A 17722-nucleotide genomic window follows, 5' to 3' on the forward strand; every position below is an offset into this window, starting at 1 on the left:
CAGGTATTAAGATCTCCGCCCCAGATCAATGAAAACTCATTCAAATTCAGGAACTGATTGAATAATGATTTATAAAATTCCGGACAGTCCATATTAGGAGCATAAACATTAACCAAAACTACCTTTTTATTAAATAGTAGACCACTAACCAGTAGAAATCTACCATTCGGATCAGAAATAATATCATGTTGTATAAAAGTAACTGAGGAGTCTATAAAAATAGAGACGCCTCGAATCTTAGCATTGGAGTTTGAATGAAACTGTTGTCCCTTCCAGAATTTAAAAAAATGTAGTCTGTCCCCCCTCCGCACACGGGTCTCTTGTAAAAATAAAATTTGTGCTTTAAGTCTCTGGAACACTTTAAAAACTTTTTTCCTTTTAATAGGATGATTAAGACCATTAGTATTCCAGGAGACAAAATTAATAATAGACTCCATAAACCCTAAAGTCAACCCGCAACAAGGAGGATTGACGATAGGCTCGACCCATGAACCCGGAAAGGGAACAGAACAAATAAGAGATACTGGGAAGGAGAACGCAACCAATACTTCAATAGTGTACATAGCCCAAGAAGAAAGAAACTAAAATGTGAAGCCCCTCCCACCACCCTCCACCCCATGACCCCAAGGCTAAATCTAACACAGACCAGCCAGAAAGAAGCAAGCACTAAAACTACCCCCATGACTTCCGGTATGCGCTCCCTAAAAAAAGTGTAAATATAAAAAAGATCAGCTAGTTATAAAACAGTAAAAGAATAAAAAAAGGTAAATCAATTAAAACAAACACTTAATATAAACAGAGAAAAAGCCAGAAAATAAAAAAAACCGCAACAAACCCCAGACCCTATGAGTAAACAAAAAAAAGAAATGAGATTATTAACATAAACTAGTTATGAAAACCTACAAAAAGAAGTAGATTTAAAAACTACAAAATTTAAGGCCTCAAAGAAAATACGTAGAATGACGCTGAGGAAATAACCACCCAGAATCCCCTGGGAAAAAGAAAGGAATGACGCAGATAGAAAGAAAGTTTAGCAACCATATTAATTAATCAAAAATAAACTTTTCTGCCCATATAAGGCAAAAAAAAATTAAAACTGACAAATTCACAACCTCCGATCAAACGGAGATAGTTAAAAATTACGATTAAGATGTTGAAGGTGAAAATTGATCCAGATAACTCTGGGCATCCGATGGAGATTCAAAAAAACGGAGGGCTCCATCCAACGTACGAATCCTTAGACGTGCTGGGTAAAGCAGCGCTGGTTTTAAATCCATCTTGTAGAGTTCCGACATCACAGATCTGTAACGAACCCGTTGATCCTGAATTGGTTTACTGAAATCCTCCACGAATCGGAAATTAAGATCCAAAAAATCAATGTAACCTTTAGATCGAACGAAACGAAGCAGTTTCTCCTTGTCTTGAAAGTAATGAAAGCGTAAGATGACATGTCGAGATTTATCTGACTTAAACGAGTATGATGGAACTCTGTGAACACGATCCAATAACGGTGGTTGGTCAGGAAATACAGTAGAAAATGCATCTTTTAAAAGTTGAGAAAAATACTTCATAGGGTTATCAGATTCAACAGCTTCACGCACCCCAATCATTCGAAGATTCTGCCGTCGCATTCTGGATTCCAAGTCAGAGTTTTTAAAGGTCAGAAAGTCAAGTTTCTTCTTCATCACATTAATTGTTTCTTCGATTTTCTCCATCTTAAGCTCACTTTGTTGCATGGATTTTTGAAGATCAGATATAGCCGACTGATGTTCCGTAATAGATGTTTGTATCTTATTGATTGAATCGGCAATTTTCTGGAAATTAATTGAAATTTCCGCACGAATCAGCTCCGTAACAGAGGTTGAAATTTCCCTTTGAATTAGCTCCGATATAGCTTTCAAAGTCAGCGGTGGTTCAGTTGGAGGAAAATTGGTACCTTTTGGTCTAACCGGAGGTTTGCCGTCCTTCCCGTTTTTTCCATTCTTAGACATAGCAGACCTTAAACGCATCCGATTATCGAAGAGCCCAATTTATTTCAAAATATTGTAAAAGTCGATGCCTTAATGGTTAATTAAAATATAGCTGATCATAAGAAGAAAAACTTAGAGGTAATGGAGCGAGTCAAGAACACGACTTCACTCCATGAGCTCTACCGGAAGTCCCCCAGCCCTCTATTTTTCTAAGCTCCATGTACCTATCCAGGAGTCTCTAAAAAGACCCTATTGTATCTGCCTCCACCACAGTTGCCGGCAGCCCATTCCACGCTCTCAGCACTCTGTATTAAAAAAAAACTTGCCCCTGATATCCTCTCTGTACCTACTTCCAACCACCTTAAAACTGTGCCCTCTCGTGCTAGCCATTTCAGCCCTGGGAAAAAGCCTCTAACTATCACACATTCAATGCCTCTCATCATTTTATACACCTCTATCAGATCACCTCTCATCCTCCATCGCTCCAAGGAGAAAAGGACGAGTTCACTCAACCTACTGTCATAAGGCATGCTCCCCAATCCAGGCAACATCCTTGTAAATTTCCTCTGCACCCTTTCTATAGTTTCCACATTCTTCCTGTAGTGAGGTGACCAGAACTGAGCACAGTACTCCACTTGGGGTCTGACCAGGGTCTTTTAGAGCTGCAACATTACCTCTTGGCTCCTAAACCCAGTCCCACGGTTGATGAAGGCCAATGAATCATATGCCTGCTTAACAACACAGTCAACCTGTGCAGCAGCTTTGAATGTCCTATGGACTCGGACCCCAAGATCCCTCTGATCCTCCACACTGCCAAGAGTCTTAGCATTAATGCTATATTCTGCCATCATATTTAACCTACCAAAATGACCCACCTCACACTTATCTGGGTTGAACTCCTTCTGCCATTTCTCAGCCCAGTTTTGCATCCTATTGATGTCCCGCTGTATCCTCTGACAGCCCTCCACACTATCCACAACACCCCCAACCTTTGTGTCATTAGCAAATTTGCTAACCCATCCCTCTACTTCCTCATCCAGGTCATTTATAAAAATCTCGAAGTGAAGAGGTCCCAGAACAGATCCCTGAGGCACACCACTAGTCACTGAACTCCAGGCAGATTATGACTCGTCTACAACCACTCTTTGCCTTCTGTGAGCAAGCTAATTCTGGATCCCATGGCTCCTTAATTTCTCAATAAGCCTTGCAAGAGGTACCTTATCAAATCCCTTGCTGAAATCCATATAGGAGAGGAAATGTTCTGGGTGGTGGAGCTCCTTAATGATGGATGGTGCCTTTCTGAGGCACTGCTCCTTGAAGATGACCTGGATTCTACGGAGGCTAGAGCCCATTATGGAGCTGACTAAGTTTACATTTCTCTGCGGCTTGCTTTGATCCTGTGCAGTGCCCCGCCCCCATACCTTACGGTGGTGCAGCCAGTTAGAATGCTGTCTACAGTACATCTGTAGAAATTAGAGAGTGCTTTTGGTGACGTACTGAATCTCCTCAAGCCCCTAATGTAATATAGCCGCTGTCTTTCCACCTTTATAGCTGCATTGATTGTTGGTTCCGGGTTTTGTCCTCAGAAATATTGACATAGGCATTGAAGCTGTTCTTTGCTACACAGTTGTATGTATAAAAAAGTAGAGCGGGGGGTGTTAAGCATGCAGCCTTGAGGTGCATATATGTTGATGGTCAGCGAGGAGATGTTGTTACCAATCCTTACTGATAGAGGTCTGCTGATGAGGAAGTTGAGTATCCATGCTTTAGTCAAGAGGTCAGGAATGAAGTGCTTTGATAGTTGAATAGTCCATTTAATATCAGAGAAATGTATACTATATACAACCAGCAATTCTTGTTCTTCACGGACATCTGCAAAAACAAAAGAGTTGCCCAATGAGTGAGTGATAGGAAAAAATGTTAGAACCCCAAAGCCCCCCCACTCCTCCTCCCATGCACAAGCAGCAGCAAAACAACGATCCCCCTCCCCCACTTACTTCAGCAAAAAAAGCATTAGTACTCTCCACCCACCAAGCAAGCAATAGCAAAGCCCTCAAGAAAGATGATCTACAATACAATAAAAATTAATCGATCATTGGACAATTTGACATACCACAGGCTCTCTCTCTCTCCCTGATAGGCGGAAAAATTTGTCCCCTTTCACAGTGAGAGGAGACATGAGAAAACCACTCGCTGATTTATGATGATAAAGGCTGTTGCACCTCTTTTTTTTCACGAGTTCTCTGACGAGAGAGAGAGAGATGCAGAGATATGCACGCTCCAGATGTTCCCTTGTTCTCCAGCAGTGCTTCAGCTGGCTTAGAATCAGCCCGTCCACAGGCCGCAAAACTTAGGAATCCCAAAGGTGCGCTCGTCTTCTCAGCTGCGGCCTTGGGATTTCGCAAAGCAGCTGGCTGTGAGCCCCCGGGAGTAAGTCCCCCACCGTGAAGGGCAGAAATCTGAGTGTAACTCCAGGTCAGGATCTTCAACAGAACCTCATCGACCCTGAAAGTGAAAAGGAGAGACATTAAAGGTAGTAATTAAGCTCTTTTCGTAGATGAACTTGAAGGAGTTATCTTTGAGCGCCATTGTAATTCTGCCTCCACCCTTGGCGATCTAATGACTATTACGATGAAGCACCTTTATGATTATGATAAAGGCAATATTAGCAGTCATTTTGAGAGGACTAAAAGCAAAGATGTCATGCTGAGGCTTTATAAGGCATTGGACAGACAGTTTTGGGCACCTTATCTAAGAAAAGATGTTCTGGCATTGAAGAGGATCCAGGGGAGGTATACAAGATTGATTCCAATAATGAAAGGGTTAACATTATGAGGAGCATTTGACTGCTCTGGGCATAGAGTTTAGAAGAATGGGGGGGGGGGGAATCTTACTGAAACCTACCAAACATTGAAAGGCCTTGATGGAGTGGACGTGGAGAGAATAGTGAGGGAGTCTAGCACCAGAGGGCACAGTCTGAGAGTAGAAGGACATTCCTTGAGAACAGATGAGGAACAGTTTTATTCCTTGCCACAGATGGCTGTGGAGGACAAGTCATTGGGTACATTTAAAGCTAAGGTTGAGGAGAGGGGCATTATGACTGTGAGGGCAGTTTGCTGTTCTCGGTGTCGGATGTGGGAGGCCCTGGAGTCTCTAAGCCTCCCGGACGTCTACATCTGCGCCAAGTGCATCGAGATGCAGCTCCTAAGGGACCGCGTTACGGAACTGGAGCTGCAGCTCGATGACCTTCGTCTGGTCAGGGAGAGCGAGGAGGTGATAGAGAGGAGTGGAAGGCAGGTGGTCACGCCGGGGCCACGGGAGGCAGACAAGTGGGTCACGGTTAGGAGGGGGAAGGGGAAAAGGCAGGTGATGGGGAGTACCCCGGCGGCTGTGCCCCTTAACAACAGGTACTCCTGTTTGAGTACTGTTGGGGGGGACAGCTTACCCGGGGGAAGCGACAGTGGCCCTGCCTCCGGCACAGAGTCTGGCCCTGTAGCTCAGAAGGGTAGGGCAAGGAAGAGGAGGGCAGTTGTGATAGGGGACTCGATAGTAAGGGGGTCAGATAGGCGATTCTGTGGACGCAGTCCAGAGACTCGGATGGTAGTTTGCCTCCCTGGTGCCAGGGTCCGGGATATTTCTGATCGTGTCCAAGATATCCTGAAGTGGGAGGGTGAAGAGCCAGAGGTCCTGGTACATATAGGTACCAATGACATAGGTAGGAAAAGGGATGAGGTCCTGAAAGAAGAATATAGGGAGCTAGGAAGGGAGTTGAGAAAAAGGACCGCAAAGGTAGTAATCTCGGGATTACTGCCTGTGCCACGCGACAGTGAGAGTAGGAATGCGATGAGGTGGAGGATAAATGCGTGGCTGAGGGATTGGAGCAGGGGGCAGGGATTCAAGTTTTTGGATCATTGGGACCACTTTTGGCGCAGGTGTGACCTGTACAAAAAGGACGGGTTACACTTAAATCCTAGGGGGACCAATATCCTGGCAGGGAGATTAGCGGGGGCTACTGAGGTGACTTTAAACTAGAATGGTTGGGGGGTGGGAATCAAATTAAAGCGGCTAGGTGTGAGGAGGTTAGTTCACAACAGAGGGATGGGAACCAGTGCAGAGAGACAGAGGTGCAAAGTGAGCGTAGAAGCAAAAAGTACAAAGGGGAAAAGTAAAAGTGGCAGGCCGACAAATCCAGGGCAAGCATTAAAAAGGGCTAAGAAAGTTGTAAAAGAGCGCCTGAAGGCTTTATGTGTCAATGCAAGGAGCATTCGTAATAAGGTGGATGAATTGAAAGTGCAGATTGTTATCAATGATTATGATATAGTTGGGATCACAGAGACATGGCTCCAGGGTGACCAGGGATGGGAGCTCAACGTTCAGGGATATTCAATATTCAGGAGGGATAGACATGAAGGAAGGGGAGGTGGGGTGGCGTTGCTGGTTAAAAAAGAGATTAACACAATAGAAAGGAAGGACATAAGCCGGGAAGATGTGGAATCGATATGGGTAGAGCTGCGTAACACTAAGGGGCAGAAGACGCTGGTGGGAGTTGTGTACAGGCCACCTAACAGTAGTAGTGAGGTCGGAGATGGTATTAAACAGGAAATTAGAAATGTGTGCAATAAAGGAACAGCAGTTATAATGGGTGACTTCAATCTACATGTAGACTGGGTGAACCAAATTGGTAAAGGTGCTGAGGAAGAGGATTTCTTGGAATGTATGTGGGATGGTTTTTTGAACCAACATGTCGAGGAACCGACTAGAGAGCAGGCTATTCTGGACTGGGTTTTGAGCAATAAGGAAGGGTTAATTAGCGATCTTGTCGTGAGAGGCCCCTTGGGTAAGAGTGACCATAATATGGTGGAATTCTTCATTAACATGGAGAGTGACGTAGTTAATTCAGAAACAAAGGTTCTGAACTTAAAGAGGGGTAACTTTGAAGGTATGAGACGTGAATTAGCTAAGATAGACTGGCAAATGACACTTCAAGGATTGACGGTGGATATGCAATGGCAGGCATTTAAAGGTTGCATGGATGAACTACAACAATTGTTCATCCCAGTTTGGCAAAAGAATAAATCAAGGAAGGTAGTGCACCCGTGGCTGACAAGAGAAATTAGGGATAGTATCAATTCCAAAGAAGTAGCATACAAATTAGCCAGAGAAAGTGGCTCACCTGAGGACTGGGAGAAATTCAGAGTTCAGCAGAGGAGGACAAAGGGCTTAATTAGGAAGGGGAAAAAAGATTATGAGAGAAAACTGGCAGAGAACATAAAAACGGACTGTAAAAGCTTTTATAGATATGTAAAAAGGAAAAGACTGATAAAGACAAATGTAGGTCCCCTGCAAACAGAAACAGGTGAATTGATTATGGGGAGCAAGGACATGGCAGACCAATTGAATAATTACTTTGGTTCTGTCTTCACTAAGGAGGACATAAATAATCTTCCAGAAATAGTAAGGGACAGAGGGTCCAGTGAGATGGAGGAACTGAGCGAAATACATGTTAGTAGGGAAGTGGTGTTAGGTAAATTGAAGGGATTGAAGGCAGATAAATCCCCAGGGCCAGATGGTCTGCATCCCAGAGTGCTTAAGGAAGTGGCCCAAGAAATAGTGGATGCATTAGTGATAATTTTTCAAAACTCGTTAGATTCTGGACTAGTTCCTGAGGATTGGAGGGTGGCTAATGTAACCACACTTTTTAAAAAAGGAGGGAGAGAGAAACCGGGGAATTATAGGCCGGTTAGCCTAACGTCGGTGGTGGGGAAACTGCTGGAGTCAGTTATCAAGGATGTGATAACAGCACATTTGGAAAGCGGTGAAATGATCGGACAAAGTCAGCATGGATTTGTGAAAGGAAAATCATGTCTGACGAATCTCATAGAATTTTTTGAGGATGTAACTAGTAGAGTGGATAGGGGAGAACCAGTGGATGTGGTATATTTGGATTTTCAAAAGGCTTTTGACAAGGTCCCACACAGGAGATTAGTGTGCAAACTTAAAGCACACGGTATTGGGGGTAAGGTATTGGTGTGGGTGGAGAATTGGTTAGCAGACAGGAAGCAAAGAGTGGGAATAAACGGGACCTTTTCAGAATGGCAGGCGGTGACTAGTGGGGTACCGCAAGGCTCAGTGCTGGGACCCCAGTTGTTTACAATATATATTAATGACTTGGATGAGGGAATTAAATGCAGCATCTCCAAGTTTGCGGATGACACAAAGCTGGGTGGCAGTGTTAGCAGTGAGGAGGATGCTAAGAGGATGCAGGGTGACTTGGATAGGTTGGGTGAGTGGGCAAACTCATGGCAGATGCAATTTAATGTGGATAATTGTGAAGTTATCCACTTTGGTGGCAAAAATAGGAAAACAGATTATTATCTGAATGGTGGCCGATTAGGAAAAGGGGAGGTGCAACGAGACCTGGGTGTCATTATACACCAGTCATTGAAAGTGGGCATGCAGGTACAGCAGGTGGTGAAAAAGGCGAACGGTATGCTGGCATTTATAGCGAGAGGATTCGAGTACAGGAGCAGGGAGGTACTACTGCAGTTGTACAAGGCCTTGGTGAGACCACACCTGGAGTATTGTGTGCAGTTTTGGTCCCCTAATCTGAGGAAAGACATCTTTGCCATAGAGGGAGTACAAAGAAGGTTCACCAGATTGATTCCTGGGATGGCAGGTCTTTCATATGAAGAAAGACTGGATGAACTGGGCTTGTACTCGTTGGAATTTAGAAGATTGAGGGGGGATCTGATTGAAACGTATAAGATCCTAAAGGGATTGGACAGGCTAGATGCGGGAAGATTGTTCCCGATGTTGGGGAGGTCTAGAACGAGGGGTCACAGTTTGAGGATAGAGGGGAAGCCTTTTAGGACCGAGGTTAGGAAAAACTTCTTCACACAGAGAGTGGTGAATCTGTGGAATTCTCTGCCACAGCAAACTGTTGAGGCCAGTTCATTAGCTATGTTTAAAAGGAAGTTAGATATGGCCCTTGTGGCTACAGGGGTCAGGGGGTATGGAGGGAAGGCTGGGTTCTGAGTTGGATGATCAGCCATGATCATAATAAATGGCGGTGCAGGCTCGAAGGGCCGAATGGCCTACTCCTGCACCTATTTTCTATGTTTCTATGTTTCTATATGTTCTTGATTAGTAAGGGTATGAAAGATTATGGGGAGAAAGCAGGAGAATGGGATCGCGAGTGATAATAAATCTGCCATAATGGAGTACGGAGCTTTGGGCTTAGTGGCCCAATTGTGCTCCTATCTCTGGTCTTTAGAATCATCACAATTCTTGGATGACTTGTGTGAAGTTGGATTGTTCAGTTCTTATCACCCCTCTCTGGTATGTTCAATATTCCGAAACATCAGCCACAACAGTTGCCACGCTTCCAGTGCCAGCATAGCGTGCCCACAAATCGCTAGCCCTAACCGTGTGTATTTGGAATGTGTGAGGAAACAGAAGACCCCAGAGGAAATCCACATGGTCACAGGGAGAACATACAGACGATGTCAGAATTGAACTCCAAATTTCAACTCCTGAGCTGTAATAGCTGTTGTGACTGAACAAAGTCACCGGAGAGACACTGAAGCTGGTGATATTCAGCAGAACAAGCAGCAGGCCTCACACTGGAGACACTCTTGGAAGAAGAGGCTCCCTGATTCACCATTACCTGACATTTTTATATGCTTCTCCTGTCTGCGTGAGATGTGGGACATTCAAGAGACTTTGAACTTTTTTACTGTGCCGTGGCCTGTTCTTCATTCAAGTTATGGTATTGTTGAACTGTTGTAACTATATGTTATAATCACGTGGTTTTGTTAGTTTTTCAGTCTTGGTCTGTCCTGTGTTTCTGTGATATCACACAGGAGGAATATTGTATCATTTCTTAATGCATGCATTACTAAATGACAATAAAAGAGGACTGCGTGTCCTCATAATCTAATCTAAATATCCAAGGTAACACCAGGACAATTCTATAGTTATAATGTGTCTACAATGCTTCCTTTGAATTACATATAATTTTCAGGCTCCTAGATGTTCACACTCACACTTCAGACACCAAAATGAATGTTAATCGCCATTGTCTCTGAGCTGCATTCATGCATATGCAGACATCTTGGGTCAAATGAGTGTCTCTTGGTTTGCAATCAACCCTAGTCTGCAGCTCCAAGAACACCATTGTTGTGAGCTGTATTTTAAACTCAATCCACAATCTGCATTCAGATCTGAAGACTGGTTGCTGTCGAAATTAATATTTGTTATACTCCATGTCCCCAGAATATGCCCTAACAATAGTGTTACATCAACCGCTGTACTACTGTGGAGCCCTGATGTGCGTTAATTCATCATTATTTTCACTTGTTGCAAACCCCTTCCTTAATCCTATTGTTAGGAATTTAATCTTGTGTTTATTCTTGTCTTTTATATTCTAAAATTACCATTGGTTTCATATCTTACAGGTTCTAATTTCAAGTTTTGGATTTCCCACAAGAATGGGGGGAATTGACGATGATAAACATTATTTTATTGTGATAAAAGAGTTCAGTTCAAGCAAAAAACGGATCCAGAAAGGGTACTTGGGATATTTCATCCACAGAGGAACTGGGGAGAGGTCTGTCACTGTGGAAAACTGCAGGCAAGTAGTAAATTTCCAGGAAGCAAATCTGAAAGAAATCACCAAGGATGAAGCAGAGTTGCTTGTTGAGATCCAGGATGCTTCTCGTCGATATGAGCTCTTTCAGAATGAAAGCCTCTTCAGGTCCATTTCTAAAGTACATATTAATGATGTCGTTCAACTGCGAGAGGACACCAAGTCAGTAGGAATTGTTAAAAATATTGAAAATTCCCGAAGAAGAAATGGATTGGGATTACATGGAACATTGTTTCAAGTACTCTTGATGGTAAGAGGCAAAGAACCAGCGAATGTTATGTGTTGAGGTTATAGTTGGCATTTGTAATGCAAAATTGTAGTGAACCTTCAGGTATTCATTCGTCTCATTGTATCTGTTTGAACATGTAATCTAGGGATGTAGCCTTTGTGCAAAGGTATAGGATTCTATTAGGACTCCATTTCCTGGAGCGCAGGGGAGATTTGATTGAGGTATAAAAAATCATTTGTGTAGCAGGGTGGAGATGCGTTTCTACCAAAGGAGTGTAAGGTGCTCCTTCCCTCGGCCAGCTTGCAGGTCACCCTTGGAAAAAGTGTAGAACCTGCTTAGCCCCCCCCACCCCCAAATCAAGGTCATGTGAAGCCATGGGAGCACATGGCAGATTGTTGTATGAGTAGCTGGTGCATATCACAAGTCCTGGTTGTGCGACCACTGGCACCAGGCAGACAATCTGAAGATTATTGATAATGACTAGGGTTACCCATCTTGTGAAGACACTGCCCAGAACAAGGTAATGACAAACCACCTCTGTAGGAAAATTTACCAGGAATAATCATGATCAAGAGCATGATCATCCATGTCATATGGCATGGCAGACAATGAATGAGTGGGGGAGGGGGCTTCGATAGGATAAATGCAAGCAGGCTTTTTCCACTGAGGTTGCGTGAGACTAGAACTGAGGTTGTGCGAGACTAGAACTGAGGTTATGGGTGAAAGGTGAAATGTCTAAGGACTACATGAGGGAAAACTTCATCACTCAGGTGGTGAGAGTGTGGAATGAGCTGCCTGTGGGAATGGTGGATGCAGGTTCAATTTCCGCACTTAAGACAAATTTGAATGAGTACATTGATGGGAGGGTATAGAGGGCTAAAGCCTGGGTTCAGGTCAATAGGACAAGGCAGAATTACAATTGGGCATAGACTAGGCTGAAGGGCCTGTTTCTGTGCTGTCATGTTGTATGACTCTATAGTAGATCTCCTTTTGTCCAGCAGTATGTATTTTGACTTTGTGAGCCAGAACCCTTGTACAGCCATACTTTATTGTTTGGATACTTAAGTAAAATTCGGCTTTTGGGGCAATCTGGCATTATTAGTGTTAAAGACTCTTCTGTAGTTTTGTATTCCTCTTGTCTTCCGTGCAATAATTAAGATCAAATGGATTTCACAGCTATATTTATCCAGCAACATCAGATTTCAATGTATCAGTTATATAACATAAAAATAAATAGTGTTCTGGTGTAGCCTTTCAAAGTTAGGACCTGAAGGAGCATTTGGACACGTTAATTATTTTCCATGGTTTTGAAAATGAGTTTCCCTACTTTAGAGTTTCCTAAATAAGAAAAAGGGACACTTAATCTAAAGGCCCCTACAAAAGAATTGAAGGAATCTTGGTGAAATAGAAGATAATGAAACATTATCTTCTCTATGCTTTCCTCTATGTGAGGTGTATGGTAAAATTATGATCAGTAGTACAGTCACTCGAGTCAGTGTGATGTTCTCCTAAAGGGTTGTCTTTCATGGGTCCTCAGATGGCTGTAGAGGCCGATCCAGGATCTACATATTCTGTTGCAGTGGTGGCGGCTGTGGTCAGTGGCTGGGTCCTTTGGCTGGTCAGTCTCTCCTTTAGCAGCTGCTACTTGTTCTCATGCTAGTTATGATTTAAAGTTAGAGGATTAGTATCAGAATTGGAATTAATATCACTGGCATATGCTGTGAAATTTATTGTTTCGTGGCAGCAGTATATTGCAATGCATAATAAAAATACCATAAAGTATGGTATTGGTATACCATACTGTGCAAAAGTCTTAGACACATACATGGAGCCTAAGACCTTTGTACAGCACTGTAGTAATTTTATGTATTGCACTGGTACTGCTGCCGCAAAAAACAACAAATTTCATGACGTGTTAGTGATGATAAACCTGATTCTGATGTGAGTCTCCATTGTGAACTAAGAGTGGGAAGGGGCGGGCAGAGGGGAATCATGGTTGGCAAGAAGGGAAGGGAGAGGGAATGATCAATAAACCAATTGTTTGGAATCAAGTGACCTTGCCTGGTGTTTCAGTACTGGTTGTGTCTGCGCCCGTGCCACCCTCGCCCCCGGCACTCCTCTGCCAACTGTCTCACACCCCTCCCACGGCACTCCACTTTCACCATTCCCAACATCCTTTGCTCCTGCCAGATTTACAAGCTTGCTTTCCACTTCACATTGATAAATACAGCACTGTGCAAACGTTTTAGGCAGCCTAGCTATATATATGTACTTAAGACTTCTTAATATAGTAAATGAGTTAAGTAGTACAAAAAGGGAGGTGAAAAAAGGTGAGGTAGTGTTCATGGATTCATTGTCCATTCAGAAATCTGATGACAGAGGGATAAGAAACTGTTCTAAGTTGTTCAGTGTGTGTCTTCAGGCTCCTGTATCACCATCTTGATAATAGTAATGAGAAGAGGGCATGTTCTCGGTGATGGAGTCGTTACTGATGGATGCAGCCTTTTTGAGACATTGCCTGTTGAAGATGTCCTCAATGCTGGAGAGGCTAGTGCCCATGATGGAGCTGGCTGAGTTTACAACTGCAGCTTTTTCCCAATCCTGTGCAGTGGCCCCTCCATACCAGACAATAATACAGCCAGTTAGAGTACTCTCTACAAAATATCTGTAGAAATTTGAGAACTTTCTGAAGCTTGCCTTGACGACCATGTACTTGAATCTGAATGAGGTAGGCTGGATGTTTAAATTCAAGCACTGGTGATCATAGTGTCCCAGAGAACAATGGACCAATTCACTGATTTTTTTTCCAGGGAAAGAAACAGAATTGAATTTATTATCATTGACACATGTCTAAAATTGTTTGCAGCAGCAATACGGTGCAATACATAAAGCATTACTATAAGTTGCAATAAGAAATATGAAAAATAAGTATAGTAAAAAATAGAGAGGTAGTGTTCATGGGTTCACCTGCTGTTCAGAAATCTCATGGCAGAGGAGAAAAAGTTCAAAGTAGATTTATTATCAAAGTACATATGTCAGTGTACAACTCTGAGATTCATTTCCTTGCCAGTATACTCAATAAATCCAAGAACTACATTGAGGTCAATGAAGGACGGAGGAAGTGCAGTGCAGGTGAAAGATCATAACTTAGATTGCCAAGACTCAATCTTATTATACGAGGGAACCATTCACTAGTTGTATAGCAGCAGAGTAGAAGCTGTCTTTCAGCCTGGTGGTTCATGTTCTCAGGCTTTTGTATCTTGTGTCCAAAGGAAGAAGAGAGGATGTTTGGTGTGGGTGGGGTCTTTGATTATCAAATTTCAACATAAATTTATTATCAAAGTACAGGTATGTCACCATATACAATACTGAGATTCATTTTCTTATGGCCATACTCAATAAATGCAATAACTTTAAAAGAATCAATGAAAGACTGCACCCAACAGGATGGACAAATAACCAATGTGTAATAGACAGCAAACTGTCCAAATATAAAAGAAAAAAAGAAATAATAATAAATCAGCAGTAAATATCGAGAACATGAGATAAAGTCTTTGGAAGTGAGTCCATAGGTTGTGGAAATATTTCAGTGATGGAGCAAGTGAAGTTATCCCCTCTGGTTCAAGAGCCTGATGGTTGAGGGATAATAGCTGTTCCTTGACTTGGTGGTGTGAGTCCTGAGGCTCCCGTACCACCTTCCTGATGACAACAGTGAGAAGAGATTGTGACCTTGGTGTTTGGGGTCCCTGATGGTGGATGGTGCTTTCCTGTGACAATGCTCCATAATGTTGAGTGTGTTTACTCAGATTCCTTCCTGATGGTTATAATGAGAAGAGGCACGTCCTAGCTGTTAGGCATCCAAGAACAGAGACTATAAAGAGTGGCAGATACCGCCCAGTCCATCACAGGAAAAGCCCTCCCACCACTGAGCACATTTCAATGTGCTCGAGGATCAAGGCACGACTGCGCAAGCACATGGACATCAGCAAGTTAGAACAGCGAGAAGAGTTCAAAAGATGGTTATTTCTTCAGCGGTTTGATCAAGCCACGACTACGCAAGCGCGTGGACGTCAGCCAGTTAGTACAGCAAGAAGAGTTTAAAAGTGACAGCTTTACAGAGCGGCCATCAGAGGAGCAGACATCAGAGTAGAGGGAGACAGAGTGGGAGGGCTTAGGCGATAACGGTTTGAGGCGAGGTAAGTTGCCTGTGTAGAATACAGACAGGAAGTATGTGTGTGAGGCTGGTGTTCTGTGCTCGGTGTCAGATGTGGGAGGTTCTGGAGACTTCCAGCCTCCCGGATTCCACATCTACTGTAGGTGGGTCGAGCTGCAGCTCCTTTGGGACCGTGTTAGGGAACTGGCGATGCAGCTCAATGACCTTTGTCTGGTCAGGGAAAGTGAGGAGGTGATAGATAGGGGTTATAGGCAAGTTGTCACACTGGGGCCTCGGGAGACAGATGAATGGGTAACAGTTAGGAGAGGGAATGTCAAGAGTCAGATGCTAGAGAGTACCCCTGTGGCTGTCTCCCTTAACAATAAGTACTCCCGTTTCAGTACTGTTGGGGGGGGGGGGAAATGGCCTACCTGGGGGAAGCAACACTGGCCGTGCCTTGTGGCTCAGAAGGGTAGGGAAAGGAAGAGGATGGCAGCAGTGATAAGGGACTCTATAGTTAGGGGTCAGACAGGTGATTCTGTGGATGCAGGAAAGAAACACGGATGGTAGTTTGTCTCCCAGGTGCTAGGGTCCGGGATGTTTCTGATTGTGTCCATGCTATCCGGAAGTGGGAAGGAGAACAGCCAGAGGTCGTGATACATATTTGGTACCAGCGATATAGGTAGGAAGAGGGAGGAGGTCCTGAAAACAGACTACAGGGAGTTAGGAAGGAAGTTGAGAAGCAGGACCTCAAAGGTAGTAATCTCAGTGGGGATGTTTGCCACAGCTATTGGCGAGAGTTTAAACTAGAATTGCTGGGGGGTGGGAACGGAACTGAAGAGACGGAGGAAGAGGTGGTTGGCTCACAAATAGAGAAAGCTTGCAGACAGTGTAAGATGGAGGATAGGCAGGTGATCGAGAAGGGATGTGCTCAGACCGGTGGTTTGAAATGTGTCTATTTTAATGCAAGGAGTGTTAAGAACAAAGCAGATGAGCTTGGAGCGTGGATCAGTACTTGAAGCTATGATGTTGTGGCCATTATAGAGACTTGGATGGCTCGGGCAGGAATGATTACTAGAGTGCCAGGCTTTAGATGTTTCAGAAAGGACGGGGGAGGCAATAGAGTTGGGTGTGTGGCACTGCTGATCAGAGATAGTGTCACGGCTGCAAAAAAAGAAGGAAGTCATGGGAGATTGTCTACAGAGTCTCTGTGGGTGGAAGTTAGGAACAGGAAGGGGTCAAGAACTCTACTGGGTGTTTTTTATAGACCACCCAAAAGTAACAGGGACATCAAGGAGCAGATAGGGAGACAGATTCTGGAAAGGTGTAATAATAACAGGGTTGTCATGGTGAGAGATTTTAATTTCCCAGATATTGATTGGCATCTCTTGAGAGCAAGGGGTTTAGATGGGGTGGAGTTTGTTAGGTGTGTTCAGGAAGGTTTCTTGACACAATCTGTAGATAAGCCGACAAGGGGAGAGGCTGTACTTGATCTAGTATTGGGAAATGAACCTGATCAGGTAGCAGATCTCTCAGTGGGAGAGCATTTTGGAAATAGTGATCACAATTCTATTTCCCTTACCATAGCATTGGAGAGGGATAGGAACAGACAAGTTAGGGAAGCAGTCAATTGTAGTAAGGGGAGCTATGAGGCTATCAGGCAGGAACTTGGAAGCATAAATTGGGAACAGATGTTTTCAGGGAAATGTACGGCAGAAATGTGGCAAATGTTTGGGGGATATTTGTGTGACATTCTGCATAGGTACGTTGTAATGTGACGGAAAGGATGGTAGGGTACAGGAAATGTGATGTACGAAAGCTGTTGTAAATCTAGTTAAGAAAAAAAGGTTCAAAAAACTAGTAGTGATAGAAATCTAGAAGATTATAAAGCTAGCAGGAAGGTGCTTAAGAATGAAATTAGGAGAGCCAGAAGGGGCCATGAGAAGGCCTTGGCGGACAGGATTGAGGAAAACCCCAAGGCAATCTATAAGAATGTGAAGAGCAAGAGGATAAGACGTGAGAGAATAGGACCAATAAAGTGTGACAGTGGAAAAGTTTGTATGGATCCGGAAGAGATTGCAGAGGTACTTAGTGAATACTGATGCAAAGTATTCATTACGGAAAAGGATCTTGGCAATTGTAGGGATGACTTACAGCAGACTGAAAAGCTTGAACATATAGATATTAAGAAGGATGATGTGCTGGAGCTTTTGGAAAGCATCAAGTTGGATAAGTCACCGGAACCAGATGAGGAGTACCCCAGGCTATTGTGGGAGGTGAGAGAGGAGATTGCTGAGCCTCTGGTGATGATCTTTGCATCATCATTGGGGATAGGAGAGGTTCCGGAGCATTGGAGGGTTGCAGATGTTGTTCCCTTATTCAAGAAAGGGAGTAGAGACTTACTTTCAGTGGTTGGTAAGTTGATGGAAAAGATCATGAGAGCCAGGATTTATGAACATTTGGAGAGGCATATTATGATTAGGAATAGTCAGCATGGCTTTGTCAAAGGCAGGTTGTGCCTTACGAGCCTGATTGAATTTTTTGAGGATGTAACTAAACACATTGATGAGGGTAGTGCAGAAGGTGTAGTGTATATGGATTTCAGCAAGGCATTTGATAAGGTACCCCATCCAAGGCTTATTGAGAAAATAAGGAGGCATGAGATCCAAGGGGACATTGCTTTGTGGATCCAGAAATGGCTTCCCCACAGAAGGCAAAGAGTG

General features: G+C 43.6%; 1 protein-coding gene across 2 annotated transcripts in view; it reads left to right on the top strand.

The window, feature by feature from the left end:
* cyldb (cylindromatosis (turban tumor syndrome), b) overlaps positions 1 to 17722 on the top strand; it is a 92603-nt gene that overhangs the window by 10979 nt on the left and 63902 nt on the right. For both annotated transcript variants that reach the window (XM_063041139.1, XM_063041140.1), the window contains exon 2: positions 10427 to 10867. In XM_063041139.1, the coding sequence (XP_062897209.1) occupies positions 10427 to 10867 (441 nt within the window). The remainder of the gene's footprint in view (positions 1 to 10426; positions 10868 to 17722) is intronic.

Source organism: Mobula hypostoma, chromosome 2 (assembly GCF_963921235.1).
Source record: "Mobula hypostoma chromosome 2, sMobHyp1.1, whole genome shotgun sequence".
NCBI classification, from domain to species: domain Eukaryota; kingdom Metazoa; phylum Chordata; class Chondrichthyes; order Myliobatiformes; family Myliobatidae; genus Mobula; species Mobula hypostoma.